At 38.4% G+C, this 18678-nt stretch overlaps 1 protein-coding gene and 1 pseudogene across 1 annotated transcript; both read left to right on the top strand.

The window, feature by feature from the left end:
- Positions 1-1940: 1940 nt before the first annotated feature.
- On the top strand, positions 1941-12466 carry LOC110949558 (neuropilin and tolloid-like protein 1; annotated as a pseudogene).
- A 1577-nt stretch (positions 12467-14043) lies between these two features.
- atpsckmt (fATP synthase c subunit lysine N-methyltransferase) lies at positions 14044-17512 on the top strand. Its single transcript, XM_022191688.2, is given in 7 exon segments — positions 14044-14417; positions 14420-14542; positions 14545-14636; positions 14638-14667; positions 15597-15734; positions 15859-15909; positions 16820-17512. Coding segments are annotated over 7 exon segments (681 nt in total). The 5' UTR covers positions 14044-14392; the 3' UTR covers positions 17042-17512.
- Positions 17513-18678: the final 1166 nt, after the last annotated feature.

The raw sequence follows: 18678 nt of genomic DNA, 5'->3' as shown, positions 1-18678 counted from the left end.
TTTCTCTATATCTGTGCAGTGTCGGTGCAAAAACAGTGGAAAATTCTCACAAGTGCATCTCATCTATCTGTGCTTGGCCGGTTGCTTTTCTTAAGATCTCCACATCATTACTGTTTGTGAGAATGGCAGCAGCAGCAGCAGCCAGCAGGGTGGCCAGTATTCCCCCTACAACACGACCACAAAGCACTGATTCATCTGCCTTAACACACACTAGAACATTTGTGAAAGTTTGTGGGCAGTGTGTGTGTGTGTGTGTGTGTGTGTGTGTGTGCGCGCATGTGTGTGTGTGTCTTTATATACTTTCTCCCCTTCTTTATGCTTCCTCTTCTCCAACATGCTCTGTACTGACAGTCCATCAGCACAGAAGAAGAAGAAGGCATCTTCTTTTAAGCTGCTATTAAGATACAAAAGCAAAATGAAGGAAATATGCATCAAATAATGCAAACAAAGGACCCTGCATATGGCACAGAATCACATTTAGGTTTTATGTGTCCAACATGGGTAGACAATTTCAGCTAGGACTCAACCCAGATTTCAACTTTAACGTGATCAAAATGATCAAGTCTTACTTTCTAACAACTTCATTGCTACTTATAGTATAGTTAAACTACCCTCACAATCATTTCTTGCCATGCTGAAATAAAGAGAAACATGAGAATGTACCAAGATACACTCACACTATGATCTGAAAGCATCAGCAGGGATGCAACAATAATAATAATAAAATCAATAAAAGTAGGATACAATGAGAAATATACGCTGTACCAGATCCAAGCACTGCACCCTGACAGATCTGTGTTTTCGGTCAATCTGGGATTCTGCAAATTATTTTATCTATTTAGCGATCAAACATTGGGACTATGAAACGTAAAAAACTGAAAAAAAAATAGTAAAATAAAAAATATTAAGGTGGAATAAAGGAATTACTGATAACTGGCTGCGTTTTCAAAGTTTAAGGGACTTTACAGTATAATAAATCCAGTGGCACTGCCCAAGCCTTGCAACATTTATGATCTTCTGCTAGCATCTGCTGCCCCCTCTTGGCTACAGCAGAGCTTTTCAGACCCTCCAAAAGAAAAAGAAAAACCCCTCAGCAAGCCACCGATGCGTCAGCAGTGCCTGAGCAGAGGATTGTCCATTACTTTACAATGTTAAAGCCAGGTCTCCTGCATCTGCATGCATGGATGACGCTTCTCCCTTTAAGGCTTCTTCTTGTTGTAGCACTGTTCCATATGGAGTACTGAGAGTGCCAAATTACAAAAATAAATCTAGAAAAGAATAAGCAAATACAAGTGGAAATATAAAGACAAATAAATAAAATAAAAAATAAATAATGTTGCCATATAAAGAAATATTAATCAAATAATGAATCCATAAAAAGGCTAATAAAAGTAGAAATATAAAGACAAATGAATAAAATAATTTTAAAAAAGAAGAAAAATGTCCTTAATAAAAAAATAATATGGAAATGTAAAGATGCTATGTTGCAAAATTATAGTAAAATTATGTTGACAACTAAAAACTAAATCATTGAAAGAATCCCGTAATTCTGCCAGAAAGTGTATTTCTTGAGAATGTGACATGGATGCTGTCCCAGCTAACATGTAAAAAAATATATGTGGTCGCCATGGTAATTAATAAACAATAACACTCCTACTACTATTAATAACAACAACAATAATAATAACAGCAATAGTGATGATGATGAGTAAATGAAATATGTATAACTGGAAATATTTTTATTTTATTGTGGCGTTGCTTTGGTAATGCTGATCATGATGGTGGAGGACAAGTTAAGCCATCACACACACACACACACACACACAGCTTTGTGAATGAATATCTTGTGAGAGGATTAATGCAGCCCAAAGGTGGAGCAAAAAATTGTGAAGGTTTGTGGCGGACGAGAGAGTAATCCTTTGAGCTGTCGGGGAGACAGAGAGAGAGAGAGATGGATGAACATGCCGAAGTGTTTACTCTCAGGTTTGACGCATTTTAAGAAGAACTGATGGATTGAACAACACTTTTATTTATCTTTTTTACCCCAAAAAACGGAGGCTCAGGAACTGATTTTAGTCAAGACAATTTAATGGCAATATCTGAGACCGAGCTGCTCATCCTCAGGGAACAGAAATGGTGCACAAACTTCTGCTGCCCATCGGTGAGTTTACCGCTATGAACAGGTTTCATAGATGCATCTGATTCAAAAAATAAAACAAACGTTAAACCTTTAAATATCATCTTTCTGTCAAATGAATCCTGACAAAGCAAAGGTTTAGAATCCTACGCTCCATTTGTTGTGTTTCCTCCCCTCTGGTACAACTTCTGCAGTCATTTTTCCTCCTGTTTTTCTGTATTTTTGAGAAGTTTAAGCTGCTTGCTGATGGGTAACATAATCTCGTTTTCCTTGTATTCTCTCAGCTTTAGCAGCAAGCCTCATCTCGTCCGTGCTGTCTGGTGCCACATCAACCAAAACCAAAACTCAAGGTATCCGTTCACATCCTGAGGTCACCATGAACCAATCAGAGAATTTGTTTTGTTTTTTTCACGGAAAGACAGCTCAACTTATTTACAAATTAATATTACACATTAATGAATTAATGCATATGTTACGAGGGATTCATTTGACCCAAAAGAAAATGACTGAGCAGCTTGATACTCAAATGTACTAATATCAGACAAAACCACAGAAATCCCACTGAGCTCTTTAGTTGTGATGCACATTTTTTTCTATTTTTTGACATTCAGTTGACTAAGTGACAAATTAATAATGAATATTTTAATTAAAAACAACAAAAACAGTAATTAGTTACTGTGGTAGCTCATAAATAAATTAATCTGTGACTCTGAGCACATAATGCCTAACTCACAGTACAATATAGTGAAATTTTTAAATGATCTTTGGAACAGTCTTTGGGGAAACGTGGGTGTATTCTTTGGGTAATCAGAGCGATGACAAGCTTCTAATGAGCACTCACTGGAGAGTCTCATTATAGAATATAAATAATGATCGTTCTGTTTGTGTGGTGGGGGAGTTTTTCATTCTGAGAAGAAACAAAATACTCATTATGTTTGGAGTCTCTCATAATTAAAACTACCCTAACCATCCGAGAAAAATTACATCTACTACCCCAGATGCGAAGTAAAATTCATGCCACAACCAATTAGTAAGATTTTTAGAGGACGAATGGTAGAATAGAATGTGCAGGCTGTGTCATTTCTTGTGCCTGTCACCCTATTTCTACTGTTTGCCTGTTCCAGTGAAGAACAACTCCGTGTGACACCAGCCGGACAGTGTGGACTGGATAAAGGAGCCTGATGAGGCACTTTCACTTCACCCAACTACCCCGAGAAATACCCCGCCTGAGAGGGAATGCATTTACATAATAGAAGGTGAGACTTTTTTTTTAAACCTCACAGCTACTTTCCAGCTTTTCCTGTTTTTTAATCTGACCTCTCCTCCTGCTGCAGCCTCTCCCCGACAGTGCAATCGACCTGTTCTTTCGATGAGAAGTACTCCATCGAGCCGTCCTGGGAGTGCAAGTTTTGACCACATCGAAGTTCGCGACGGCCCCTTGGTTTCTCGCCATCATTGGTCGCTACTTGCGGGCAGGAAAGCCCTGCGTACGTCGCTCCAGTGGGCCGTCTGTACATCAAGTTTGTGGCGGATGGCGAACTGGAGCCATTGGTTTCTCTGCACGCTACAACTTCACTAAAGGTGAGTGGTGGAAGACCAAGTTCTGTCAGATGATAAAGAGACTACAGGGAGGTGTGGCTTATAGCTTTTCCTTAAAACTGCTATTTTATTAAAAATGAATACTATGTGTAAAGTGAAATTTCTCATTGTCACAACCCCTTTAGAATAATCACCCGATTTTGCCAGTTCTCCTCAGTTTTAGGGTAATTTCAGCATCTTATTTTGTTTTATGGCCCGACACTCAACTGTTTGGTTCATTTTCATCCTTTTTATTATTTAAAAGTTTGACTAACCTCATTGCAAGTTACTTGTCAGCACCAAATTGCAAAAAATACACAAAAATAGCAACTATCCACAGAATGCAATAGAGCATTTAGGGAGGAAACAGGTTATTTATTTGTACTGTGTATTCACCACATATTTTTTGAAAGTTGCTTTTGCATCATGCAGTGTAAATGTTACTGGGGTAAATGAAAATTACAGTCTGAAGTTTCATCAGGTGTAGGACCTGTTGTACAAAACTATATTTGGTTAGAAAATCATAAACATGAAAATTTTTCACAAAATAACGCTGAAGGAAGAGCAAACATGAATATGCTGCAAATATGAAACTGTACACTGACATGATGCCAGAGAAAAGTCAGTTCATGCTGCTTTAGCTCTCCATCAAAGTGTTTTACTCACAGCAATGAAAACAAAAATAATATCCAGTTTATTCTATACCCGCCAATTTATTGAAGAAGGTCATATTCAGTTTACGTGTACCTAACTTGTAATCCAGAGTCTCATTTTCATCAGATTCCAGTGATTAGACATCAATATCATGCTGAACTGCCATTTCATTGTCATGTGTTAGTTTCATTTCAAATACATTAAGAATAATGGTTGAATAATTAACAATTCAGCTTTGTTTTTTTTTGTATTTGAATAACTGAACAATGTGGCTTAACAGGAAATCATGTGACGTCAGTGGAGGAAAATTGATCGTCTTTATGTCACCTTTTTTTTTGGCAAAAGTTCTAAGTACTTTACAAGATTTTAATTATCACAAATACATTTTTACGGTACTGTGAAATGGTACAGAGGTCCTGGAGCAGGAAGGGTTAAGGCCCAACAGTGGCTGCATCAGGGTTTTATCCTCTGACCTTGTATTCAGAAACTTAACTGTTTCACCAGGATTAAGATTAAGAACTGGAGGAAAGCTCAAACTAGTCATATCTAATTCACCCATCCATGTAGAAGAGATAGGTTTTGCTGGGCATGAACTAGACCCTTCAACTCAGAGTGCTGTGATTTTCCAGGTTAGCTAGAGTGCTCTTGTCCTGGGCCCTTTTAAAAAGATCTTTAGCTGCGCATGACATGCTAAAAAGTGGCATATTGCTACTTTGGTAGTAATCTGGTTGCATGCTGCTGGGAATGTGCTTCATTTCCATCCGTAGTGCAGCTGCAGCTGACAGAAGAGGCGTGCAACAAACACTTCCACTCACATGCACATACACACTCACAGAGGCACTTGTTCACTCCGTCTCACACACACGAGAGTTAATGAAGCTTGTCTTCAGGGGAATACAGCTTGTCAGCGCTGAGCCGCAGTAGCAGCTTAAAGGAGTCCGAGGCAGAGGCTTTATTAACAGATTTATAGGCAACCTCACTGACAAGGGCCAAAGATTAATCTGCATCCCTCTGTCCATCCGTCCATCCGTCCATCCATCCATCCATCCATCCATCCATCCATCCATCCTCCATGTTTCTTAGCATGATTGAGACTCTGCACATTATTGTTTTTATTCCTCAAGTGATGATGGTGAAACTTTTCTTTATCCCCTGAGGTAAAAATCTATCTGAAACACATTCGTCTTTTAGGTTGGCTGAGGTTGTTTGCCAAACCTGTCACAGCTCAATGCTGTTTTGCTGAAATAACGATATAACTTCTGTATTTTCCGACACAGTTTTCAGCAAAGTCGCCTCTTGTACTTCAGTTTTAACAACTCATAAAGAAAACTCACATTTGTCTACTTTCAGATTTCACATTTGAGCAATTAATCAGCTTTAAGAAGATACTTTATTGGCAGATCAGATCAGTAAAAGCTGTTTTCTGTGTATTTACACCACATGTAATGGAGTCCTTAATGCCAAATGTTAATCTCCTGTCTAATTCCGTCCATCAGGTGGCAGCAGGAGGGAATACATTCACAAACATGCACATATGCTTTGGCAAACATTGTAAACACTGCAATGTTTTCTAAGTATGCAAGTTATGGCCATAAGGGGTTACAGTTAAAGGCATTTAACATTTATAATGCAACTACTGTACAATACAATACAATTTTCAGATTGCCTTTATCACATAATGTGCAGTGTAAATGTAAATGTGTAAAATCACCAGTCCAAGATTGGTTTGAAGAGACAAAATAACATTTACACGCTGCCTCTGTCCACTTAACAGTGTGGATGTGAAAGCGCCGGGTGGAGCGATTAATTAAACCCGTAGGAATTACTTTTGTAGCTTCTGATGTGACTTAATGACTTTGTACTGTTGCAATCAGACAAAAGACATCATTAAAGAAAACCGGAAACACGCAACGCTGCTCTGATTGTAATCAAAACACGAGGATTACATTTTTAAAAAAGATTTAAATGATTAATATCAATTTAATGGCACAAAGATATATTTTTTTCAACGTTTCCCCTAAAATTTTACTTGCTGCAGCATCTTGTAACGCCAAACTGAAAGTAACTGAAGTAAAATCTGTTGAAAAGTAGTCTGTAACTCTCATTTATGGCATCCATAAAGCATGTTAAGTGGTGCAACAGATTCTTTTGGGCATATTCTTGATAGATTTCTTGTCAAATATACTTAAAAATTCATTTTTACTACATGTAGTACGGTGTTATGTACAGGTTTGTGCTATAATTTTCAGCTTGTGTGCATTACTTTAAAGTCAACATTTGCCTTTGTAGACTGGTTGAAGTTTAAATGAAAACTTCAACTCTCATGTTAAAGTTAATCTTTATATGTTGCGTTACACATCACTGTCGCTGTTTTACGACTCATTTTCAAGCTGAATAACGGCAGAAGATGATTTAGATAAACCATCCTATATTCTTATCTCGCCTTTATCTGACCTTTATGTTTTGTTCTTGTATTGGGTACAAGCCTGTGGGAATGTATTGTTGCATCACATGCACACACACGTGCACATGCACAGGAGTGAATGTGAATAATCTGGCCAAGCCTGAAGCAGAAACGGTTAAGAAACAGGAGAGGATTAATCTTGTTGACTGGAGCCTCAGACAAGTCCAATGACTGTCCACTGTGCTGCATTAACTAAAACCAAACTATAAAAAAACTTTAGATTAAAAAAATCCTTGCTGTCTACTCCACAATACTTCTGTTTACAACATTTAAAAACTGTGAATTTTTATATGTCATACTCTTTGGTGTTTTACCTGCATAAACTGTGTTCCTCCAAGAGAATTCAAAATCAGAAGCAACGTTTCTATCACCAGGTCATCCCCGCCGCCAGAGTCTAATCTCTCCTGACCTAAGCTGCTGTATCAGGATTTATAATCCACCGAGCAAATAGATTCATCAGCACAAAGGTTTAGAACACAATATCTGTTCCCTTTCCTGATGCTGAGTGAGTTTTTTCCCCCTTTTTGATGAAGGGAATCAGGGTTTAGGGAGGTTGAAATGAGGGCAGATGCAATGTGCTGGTACAGAGATTACATAAGCTTCCACCAGCTGTGTTTTTATTCAGTTTTGCCATATGTCTTTAATGTTGTTTATTTTTATTGCACGGCATTTAGTTTCCTTAGTGCTTCACCTAAAATCTAGAGGTCAGAGACTTATGTTTTTATCTTCGTTTTTTTTTCTCTCTACAAAATTTGTTGTTGCGAATTTGCACGTATAGAGGCATTTCCCTTTCCACAGAACAGGAGATGACATACTTTTATTCTGAAATCTCATTATCTTCTTCCTTCTGTACTGTAACATCGAAACAAATCTATGCATACTATGGCTAAATGCACATATTACATGCCGATATCCATCCACTTTTTCTAGGGGTCACTTAGAAATATCCTTATTTTTAAAGAAAAGCAGTTATTTTCAATGAAGACAACATTAAATTAATCGGAAATACAGTCTAGACATTGTTAATGTGGTAAATGACTATTCTAGCTGCAAAATGCTGCATTTTAATGGAATATCTCCATAGGGGTACAGAGGAACATTTCCAGCAACCATCACTTCTGTGTTCTAATGCTACATTGTGTTAGCTAATGGTGTCGAAAAACTAATTCATAATCAGAAAACCATTGTGCAATTATGTTAGCACATGAATAAAAGTGTGAGTTTTCATGGAAACATGAAATTGCCTGGGTGACCCCAATATTTTGAGTGATAGTGTGATTATGCTAAGGCTAGTTACCAATCAGCCACAACATTAAACCAGCCACAGTTTCCAGTAGAGCATTACATTATAAAGAGATTATTAACCTGTTTATGGTTTGAATGTTGTGACAGACTATATAGAATATTGTATATATTATATGCATCCATTCATCCATTCAAGTTATTGGTAATAATTTCTCCATGGATGTACGTATACATTTTCACCAGTTTTTGTACATGAAAGGCCGTCTTTAAACCGACTTCAACTATTGTTATGTTCTGCTTTTAGATCCCGAGTTTAAAGAGCTTTGGAGACCTGCCAGCTCTACCCTGTGAGTGTTTTCTATCTGATAATTCTACACTAAGCAGATGTCATGAAATAATGCAGAATTTAATTAAGAAGAGATTTTAGCATTGAGAATAAGTTGTTGAATCACATTTTTATACTGCAGGAAGTGCATTGTTCCAGTGTAGGAATACAGATAATTACAACCTCAGTGCTTATTTTTGTTGCATTGTGGAACATGGTGACTTTCTGGAGAAAAAAGTAGAAAGAAAACAGTAATGAGGTAGCAAATATTGTCAGACAAGCTTATATATAAGTAAACAAGCTAAGAGTTTAGCCAGTTTGGCTACCATGTGTTTGCAGGTAAAACTAGTGAGAAATATTCAGAAAATGATATTGTTGACTGCAGTGCTGTCGAAACCAATTAGTAAAACTACAAAATATAAGAGATGTTGTAGTAAACTACACACATAATTGTAAGTCCCACTCCACACAAATGCGTGTTTTGTCCAGTGTTACCTCTCATGTAGTATAGTCCGTAGTACAGTGTAGTCTGTTCAGTTGGACTCCAGAAGGCCGTTGTATTTTATTTGCCGGTTCTTATAAAACCTGAAGATGTGAACCTCATCATTTAGTATTTTTACACAACATCAAACATACCTGGAGGAGATCTTTAAGAAATGGCACGAGCCAACATGCTAAATTTTAAGTGTAAGAACAGCAAACAGTAACAGGCAAACAAAGCAGCCTTCTTTAGCAGTGATGTGTCTGTCTACCATGTGTAAAAGTCAAATCAAGCAGCAGCTGTGACACAAAATACTGGACATTGTAATGGCCGCTTAAGTATAAAGGACTAAAACTATTCACTCTCCACAGTTTGTGAGTTTGAGCTGAGCGGTCCTGAAGGCTTTGTAGATCGGCGCAGATAGCCAGGGAGGGCGAAGCGCAGCAGACTGAAGCTGTGGACTGCAGGTGGTACATCAAGGCTCCACCAAGAGCAAAGGTCTGTATGCTGTATGTCAGCCCTCTGTTGTATAGAACATAACTGTGACACGACACATGAAATCACATTCATTTAAAAACTTCAGAAACTATCTACCTACCACTGCCTAAACTTTCTTCTGGATGGAGAAAATGACCATTTTTGCAGTGAAGTAGGTGGTCAGCCCTTCAAATAGCTAACACTGTGACAGCTGACCTGTCCGAACTATAAGATTGCATAGAGTGTCATATTTTGGGTATGACATACTGTAGGTACACAGCACACAATAGATATATAGCAAAATATATGGTGCTAAATCACTTTTTGGAAAAAAGTTCTACTTTTATTTGGGTCAATATATAATTGGCGGGACTTTTTCTAAGATAGCTGACAGGTATCATAGTTGACATTTTTTGCTGTTTTCAGGCCTAAAATCAAGATGGCCGCCTATAACCAAACACCACAAGGCATTTAGAAGGATTCCTCTCAAATATTATATATACAAAATTGAGTAAAATTGAAATTGAAAGTTCTTTATAAAGATATTGTAGTAAACCTGCTGACATGCGAAAAAATGCACACTTGACTCACACATTATATTAAATAACTAAGACAACAGAAAACTAGTTTCTTCTCAGTAATTACTTGTATTCAGAAGGTATTTCTATTGTGATATGTTTACAGTTTTAATTGTTAATGCCATGTTTGTCTACCTTTGTCTTTGAGCGAAGACAAATTCTGTTACTATGCGATGGACAATAAAGTGTCCAAAAAGATGTAGAAAGGAAAATTCATCTCAGATTACAGAAAAAAATGCTTGGAGGTGGATGCTAATAAGCCTTGGTCCATTCTTTGCACCCTCTTTTCCTCCCCAGATCTACATGCGTTTCCTGGAGTACGAGATGCACAACTCAAACGAGTGGCAAGCGCAACTTTGTCGCCATCTATGACGGCAGCAGTTCGGTCGAGCAGCCTGAAGAATAAGTTCTGCTCCACGGTGGCTAACGACGTCATGCTGGCGACCTCTGTAGGGGTGGTGAGGCTGTGGGCAGACGAGGGGAGCAGGAAGAGCCGGTTCAAGATCCTCTTCACCACCTTCCCACGAACGTGAGGTGAATCTCTCTGTCAGACATCAGAAGATCAGTGTTTACATGGAGGAAAGAAGCTGAATGACTGTTTTTGTTTTGACAGAAAAAGAAGTTTATCAGATCAGATTAGCTGGCTTTAGTGACAGTAGGGATTTTGTTTTTATTTAAATTACAAATGTTGACATTATAGTAATAATATATACATTTATCAAGTGATTGGATTATACTTTAAAGCCGCATTAATTTATATTTTTATAACAGCTGATCAAACTGTCATGTGAAAGGATTTGCTTAAATGTGGCAATTATGGTAGATAATACACAGTACTGCATTTTGAAAGGTACTATGGTGAGAAAATGTCTCATTCGTGCTGTCAGGCGGTATTTTTTTAACCATGCAAGTGACAAAAAAGCAATGTACAGGGCTGTACATGAATAGTAAAATTACAGAATACTAAATTACAGACAGAAAAGCAGCAAGAAACTTTAAATAGCATCTGTCTGAAATGAAGTGACTTGCTTGGTTTAGTCTGTAGCTGCATGCCTCTTTTGCTTTTCAGCTCCATGTGAGGGAGACACGTTCTTTTGCCACAGCAACATGTGCATCAACCACACGCTGGTCTGCAACGGAATCCAGAACTGTGTTTACCCCTGGGACGAGAATCACTGCAAAGGTAAGCTGACTCACAGGCTGAGAAACTCCAACCAACCAGCTGTATTTACAACATATGCCTGTGATTCTTTTTTTTTTTCTCTGTGTTGCGTCCCTAACTAGAGAAAAGGAAGCTAGTATCCTGGACACGCTGGATAACACGAACCTCACTATCATTGGAATAACCTGCGGTCTGGTTGTCATCCTGCTCACCATCTCCGTCATCATCCAGATTAAACAGCCTCGCAAGAAATACATCATCCGCAGGTGAGAGCTTTAAAATTCATATATAAATAATATCTCATTACAAATTCGATATAAAAGAGGTTGCTTGGGGTGCAGTTAATGGTGTTTTCAGACTGCTGGTGAAACATTTTGTACATTTGTTGCTTGTAGTGTGAGCATTACATTAATGTTTAATCAGAGTTCTTTAGCCTCTTTTCACTCAGTGCTTTGGTTTTCCTTACAAGTGCTGATAAATCCACTGTACCCTACCTCTCAATAGACAGTAGAAATGTAGCATTCTGTGGAAACCAACCAGCAGTGAACAAAGATTTAATATTGGACCAACTACAAATTAATTTTGCTTCCGGTCTACTGAAGTTTATTCATATATATGAAAATATGCACATATTTGTTGGTATCTAGACACCTGAAACCAAAGCTAAACAGAGTTTAAAATCAGTTTGAGAAATAATAACAGCTTTTTTCTTTTTCCTGAACATTTACTGCACCTGTAGGTATGGTTCTTTGTTTCCACAGAGACGACTTCGACCCTGCCCTCCTCCACCCTGGGTGTGAGCCTCCTCACTAACGAGCTCTGCACTCTGCGTCGCGCCCCATCGGGTGATTTGACCGATCCTGCCCTGGCCGAGGACTTCGAGAAGTTCCACAAGCTCCGACGCTCGGAGAGCAAATGCATCCGTGACCACCACTGTGGCTCCCAGCAGGGCAGCTTGCACGGCAGCCGCAGCAACCTGAGCATGAGGGACGCCACCATTGCACCCGACGGGGTGGCTCTGTACCCCAGGTGCCACTATGATGGCGAGCCAGCAGTCGCCATGTTTGTCTCACCACAACACGCCAACAGGTCGACGGAGCATCCTGGTGATGAAGCACAGCTACTCTCAGGATGGGGCTGAGGGGTACAGGGCGGAGGAGGAGGATGATCTGATGATGGATGAATGGTCCCACACCAGTCAGCACCACATGCACCGCCATCCCATGCACCACGGCATGTCAGGGCTGGACCACGCTGTCCATCGTACACTGTCTAATGACTTCTAATTCAAGACAAAAGAAAACGGTTCACCCAGATGGAACTGCCTTTCAAAATGAATGGGGGGAATAACGGTAGCAGGTTGGATAATGGTAAATTTGAGGAAACGATAGCAGAATCTCGTAATCTACCCTTTAATCAACTGAAACTTAAGTTGTAGAGTGTTACTGCCTGATCATTACAGCTCTTGTTTGAGTGTTTATTTGTGTCATATATCCCAAGTGAAATCCAGGTTTAATGTCATATGAACCTGCGACTTGAGAAACACTTGACTTGATTAATGCCTCCCATTCCACTGGATCACACTTTCCTTTTTTTTGTTCCTTGTTTAATTTCAAATCTGAGATGTATAATTACACCATAAATGAAATCACTTTGTGAATGAATGATTGTAAGCATCTTTTCCTATGTATATGGGCATTAATGCACCACGGACAGCAAGACAAATGTGTTTGGTAAAATGTTAGATGTCATATTATTTTATGTAATTCATATGCAGGACTAATTCAGCTCATATAATGCTGTTCACCAGCCAAATAGTGTTTGCAGCCACTATACTGTGAAAGAAAGGCTATTACTGCATCAAAATGAATTGATTCCATTAATTTAGGTTAGTTTTGAAGATTACGGCCCATAAGATCTTTGCAAGAAAAAGATCATTTCTGTATTTTATTTATAAGCCATTGGTAAACAAAGTGAATTACAGTTTAGTTGAAAAACACATGCCAAATGCAACACTGGAAATGACACTGTGGTATTATCTACAAGTGTTTCTTTAAAAGTTAAAATTTACAAGGACATGCATTTCATACACTAAAAATAATACAAAGGAATGAATATTTGCTTGTTTAGACCTTCTGATAAAGAAAAATAAAGAAAAAAGAAGCTAAAAGTCAGTGTAAATGTTTGAGAGCCATAAACTGGGTGGTTTTTGGCAAACAGTCACTTTTTGGCATTATACCTGACCTGTGAATGAGTTATTTCTGTTTGTTTTTCATTTAAATAAATAGTGTCCTTTACTTGAATCATTTAGTGTGTGTATTTACTAATGCATTGCATAAAATTATATGAAAAATGTTAGTATTTTCAATCATTTATTTAGAAGAGTCAAAATGTAATATATTTTATTCAAATATTTCAAGCATTTTCTATTTTGATTTTTATAATTATGGTCAACAGCTTAAAACATCATATCTATAAATACCGTGTACCTCTTGATCTAGTTCAGAAGACTGCTGACTTGACAGTTGTCCAGAAGACGATAGTCCACAGGATAGGCCACAGAAGGTCATTGCTAAAAAGTATTATCAAGTTATCAAATAATATTAGGCAAAGGCAAGTGTGGCAGGAAAAGGCGCACAAGGAACAGGGACGGCTAAGGATTACCACATTGTTCCAGTAACTGGTGGTAAAAGGAACCCCAGCTAAGTATTGCATATATAAATGAGCATACTTCTCAGAAGCTGGAAATGTTTGTAGTATAAATAGTTTTTTTGATTGATCTCAGGAAATATTCTAATAATTTAAGCTACAGAAATATTGATTTCATGAGCTATAAGTCAGAAACATCAAAATTTACAGAAAAGACTACCTGTAATTAGTAAAGAACATATTAAACATCAAGCTTCATCATTAAATTATTAAAAGAAATTAACCTGTTACGATAGTCTAATATTTTTAGATTATCAGCGTGAAGGAATCTTAAGCAGCCGGTCTTCGTCATCCAGCCGGACTGATAACAGCGCTGCACAGGTCATCTTACAGAATGCACGAGTTATGAATAACTGGACGACTACTGTCAGTTGCTAAATCTTTGGTTTATAATATTGTTTACACTTGCAAGTGAGCATAGTAAACATTTACAGTTTGTTTTGAATAATATTTAATCTTATTTACGATAGTTTAACCTTGACGAGCTACTAGCTTGCTAGCTTTAGCAGCTGTCATTCTGGGAATTCAGCTAACTATTTATTAGCTTCCTATAAAGTAAAACGTTCTCGTTCAGCTAGCATCATGTCGCAAGACGAGCTTTTCCTGGACTCGGACAGTCTACCGGGGATGTGAAGGAGAGGAAAGGCAGAAGCCGGCTCGGTCTGGTGGTCACTGGGGTGGTGGGAGGGTCTCTGGTCGCCCTGTACGCCGTGGCTGCTCCGTTCGTGGCTCCTGCTTGAGGAAGATCTGCCTCCCGTTCGTACCTGCGACCACAGCTCAGGTGGAGAATGTCCTCAGGGTGCTACAGGCAAGATCAGGGACCCTGCGTGGACATCGGGAGCGGAGATGGAAGGATTGTAAGTGAAGACAGGCTCAGACAGTTTTATAGTGGTGACGCAAGCTGAGACTAATAACCACAATTATCAAATCACTATTGGCCAAATAGTCATTTTTGGGGGGTCCCTCTTATCATTTAAATAACTGCCACGTTGAAAGACATGAGAACTCTTCAACAGTATAATGATCTTTTTGTGCAACCCTTAATTTAGTAAAAATTAAATTAAAACATTTGCTTAAAATTATGCTTTTTTAAATTGCTTATAAAACTCATACAGTAAGAGAATGCAGTTTGAATTCACATTTTGTCCATCCAGCCTTTTGTTCTTGTTTTTTGGCTCAGGCATTATTTTTCTGCAGTTCGTTTCCACAGTAGGTTTTACAAGAGCTGCAACTAAACCCCCAGCTAACCCTATATCATACAGGCTCTTGTCGATACAAACTTTTTACAAACACATTATTTAGAAAACTGATGCATTTACATTGTTTATAGGCATTTCAATGCCAAATGAAATCCCCTGAAATTCTACAAAATCAGTGTGAATATTTTCTGGTTGGTCAGGCGTGCTTGGTTGTGTGTAGTTGAATGCAATGGTTGTGCTGCAAAAAAGACGTTTGTCTTAGCGGGAGTGGTTCCTCAAAATGACTTATGCCATTTAAATTTTAGTTATTGGAGTTTCTTTCGATACATGCATAGCCCTCTAACGGGCTTCATATTTGGTTGTGTGAGATGACCAGACTTTAGTCCAAGATGACTTTGTTTTTTTTGTTTTTGTTTTTTATTTTATGAATTCTCAAAAGAGCCTTCAGTCCTCACTAATCTACCTGGTTTGAGTGCAACTGCATGTTGCCTGTGGACTTTTACTGCAGAAATCTCACAAGTATTACCAGACTTTCTTTCCATCAGGCTGCTTACTGCTGCTACTGTACTGACTTTGTTTTCTGTCAGGTGATTGCAGCAGCTAAACATGGATTTCAAGCGTCTGGCTTTGAGCTAAACCCCTGGCTGGTGTGGTATTCTCGCTACAAGGCCTGGAGAGAGGGAGTCCACCGCTCCACCTCATTCCACATCTCTGACTTGTGGAAGGTTAGTGGCACTGGAGTAGTGCGGTATAATGTGGTTGCATCGGATATCATGGAGAAACAAAATGAAAACACACGAGGTGACTTTTTACTATTGTTAATCAGAATGTTTCTCATTCTTTCACTAGGTCAGTTTTGCTCAGTATTCCAATGTTGTCATTTTCGGGGTCCCTCAAATGGGTGAGTTCTGCTGTTTTTATAATTTATGGCATTTTCTTAGCATACAATAATAACTTAAGCATTAAAGTAGCATTACTTCTTAGACTTGAACTGACTTTACAGCTGAATCCTTCAACAACAATAAGACAACACAAAATTCTATTTTTGTCATTTTGTGTTCTTTTTTGTCTTCACTTGTGTTTTTTTGACTCATTTTTGTCATTTTGTGTTTCATTTTATGCACTGTTTTTGTCTCATTTTTGTAAGTTTGTGGGGTTTTTTGTCTTGCTTGTCATTTGTCCATTTTTTGTCATTTTGTGTCTCGTTTTTCTAATATTTTGTCTTGTTTTTGTATTTTTGTCTTTTTTGTCTGACTTTTGTTGTATTGATTATAAAGTAAAATACTATAATGTTAAGTTCCAGAAACCTGTGACTAAATATTTTATGTCTTTGTAGAAACTCTGTGATCTGTTGGTTGTAATATGTAAATGATAAAGTGAGGCATAATATTGTTGAAACTGAATTTATCTTTCTGAAGGGTATAAAGTGAAGGTAAAATGAAATTTAAAAAAAATAAAATAAGATATAAGTATAAGAATTGAAAGAAAAATCAACAAAATATATGAGTGATACAGAAATGTGCAAATGAGAGTGTGCGTATATGTGCAGATGACATAAATAGGTGCAGATAAGTCTACAGATATAATGAATGACTTTTAGAATGTAAAGTGTCCAGGATGTACAGTGGCTTAATCAGCCGGCAAGTGATAGTCCTTTTGTGGTCTGCCAGACACAGATGTATCGAGAAGAGCTCTTTTAACAGCAGTTCTGATATAAAGCACCCAAAGTTCTAGTTGCTTTTTTAATTTTACAAAATGTGCTTTCAGATCCCCAAAACTTTCGTCTAATTGTTGCTGTCTGTGTCTGCAGATGGACCAGCTGGAGCTGAAGTTGGCGAGTGAGCTGCCGAGCACAGCCAAGGTGGTGGCCTGCCGCTTCCCCTTCCCTACCTGGGTACCTGAACGCACCGATGGGGAGGGAATAGACACCGTATGGGTGTACGATGCAAAAACATTTAAATCACACCTGCTGCACGGGATGACAAGAAGAACGATGCCAGATCAGCAGGAGACACTGGATTCGCACAGATGACATGTCTTGTTATTGTAATTACATGATGCAATCTGGGGATGAAGGTTTTTTAAACTCCTGCAGGTGCTAAAAAGGGCATTTTTGAATGCCCAGCCCAAGAAGGCCTCAGTGAGTGCCGACACTTACGTTAATGTCAGATGAATGACCCAGAAGACATTTCATATCACACACGTGTCAACAACAGATCAAGGATCAAAAAGAATGTAAGCTGTGACGATGTGGGAAAGTTAAAGTCTGATAGGAACAAATGGTACTGCCAGACAAAACCACAAATGGTGGTTGCAGATTGCAGTTCAAGTTATATTCTTATAAAATCATTGAAATCGTGTTGTTTGGTGGACTGATAAGAGGCTGATAAATGTACTGTACTCGTATACTACTTTTGTATGATGTTACACAAAAAGAAAATCCAGCACTATACCACATATTTTGGCTTGTGTACGTGCATATAAATAAAAAAAAAAATCTGTATTTACCGGGCTGGATCACTGCTCTTAGTCTCCATCTAGTGGTAAAAACGCCGCATAATCACGTGTTTCTCTGAGTATGTCCTGACCGCTAGCTGAATAACTATGAAGTAAAAGAAGGGGGGGGGAAACTTCATGTAAATCTGAAACGCATGGGTGCGTAAAGGATAACCGCAGACTGAACTGAACGCCTGTTGAAATGTTTACATACAGATAGCAAAACGGTCAGCGCTTCCATACTGGCTAAATAAACGGACTGCTGTGGAGCAGCCAGTCAAGATGGGACACCGCTGAGGAAGGTAGCTAATGTTGAAACTTGATTACCCTAATTGTTGTCTTTAACGGAGAAATCACTCACACTAGCATTGCATGCGTCTAAATCTCGGTCTCTTGTAAATACGGTCGGTGGTGATAAATTGATTCTACGTTTTGTTGAACTTTGACCAAATTTTCACCAGAATTAAAGAAACCGCTAGCCAATAGCGTTTAGCCAGCCACCTAACTGGGGTTAGCTTCCACCCGGTTAGCTAACGGCTGTAAACAAAATCGGCAACGTTAGGTTTTCTGCTGTTTAGCCTCCACACAACACTACATAACCACAAGAGAGTTTGTACTGACAACGTTACAAATACCAGAAGAAGACAATTTCATTTAAGAGGCCACGGAAAGGTAGACAATTATTTACTTACGAGCTAACGTTTAATAAGTTTAACGAGTGCAACCGTTAACACGTTACATACAGCGAGTGAACATGCACACGGTTCTGTCGGCTCACAAGCCCTGTTTACTGCCTTACACTGATTAATTCTGAAATTAAAATTTCATTAACAACCTCAAGAGTCTTCGATATATACTGTCTAATCTGGATGTTGTCATTACTCCTGGATTGATGCGTTATTAAATAACACATTCTGCAAAAACGTTTTGTGTTTCATGTTCTTCTCATATGTAAACAGTAAAGTCAGTCACCAAGTAATCAGAGGGGGTATCCTAACCACTTTCTTCATCCCTGAGCTATTAATAGTAGTTATATTCTAGTCATACAGTGACACAGGTAATCCGCGGATTATATAGATGACCTCGTCCGACTTATCCTGCTGTGTTCACTCCACAAAAAACGAAACAGTTTTAAATTCTGACACATCTGAAAACATAAATCTGCCACAGCTA

This window comes from Acanthochromis polyacanthus, chromosome 9 (genome assembly GCF_021347895.1).
Source record: "Acanthochromis polyacanthus isolate Apoly-LR-REF ecotype Palm Island chromosome 9, KAUST_Apoly_ChrSc, whole genome shotgun sequence".
Lineage (NCBI taxonomy): Eukaryota > Metazoa > Chordata > Actinopteri > Pomacentridae > Acanthochromis > Acanthochromis polyacanthus.
This window is presented reverse-complemented; position numbering and strand designations above follow the sequence as displayed.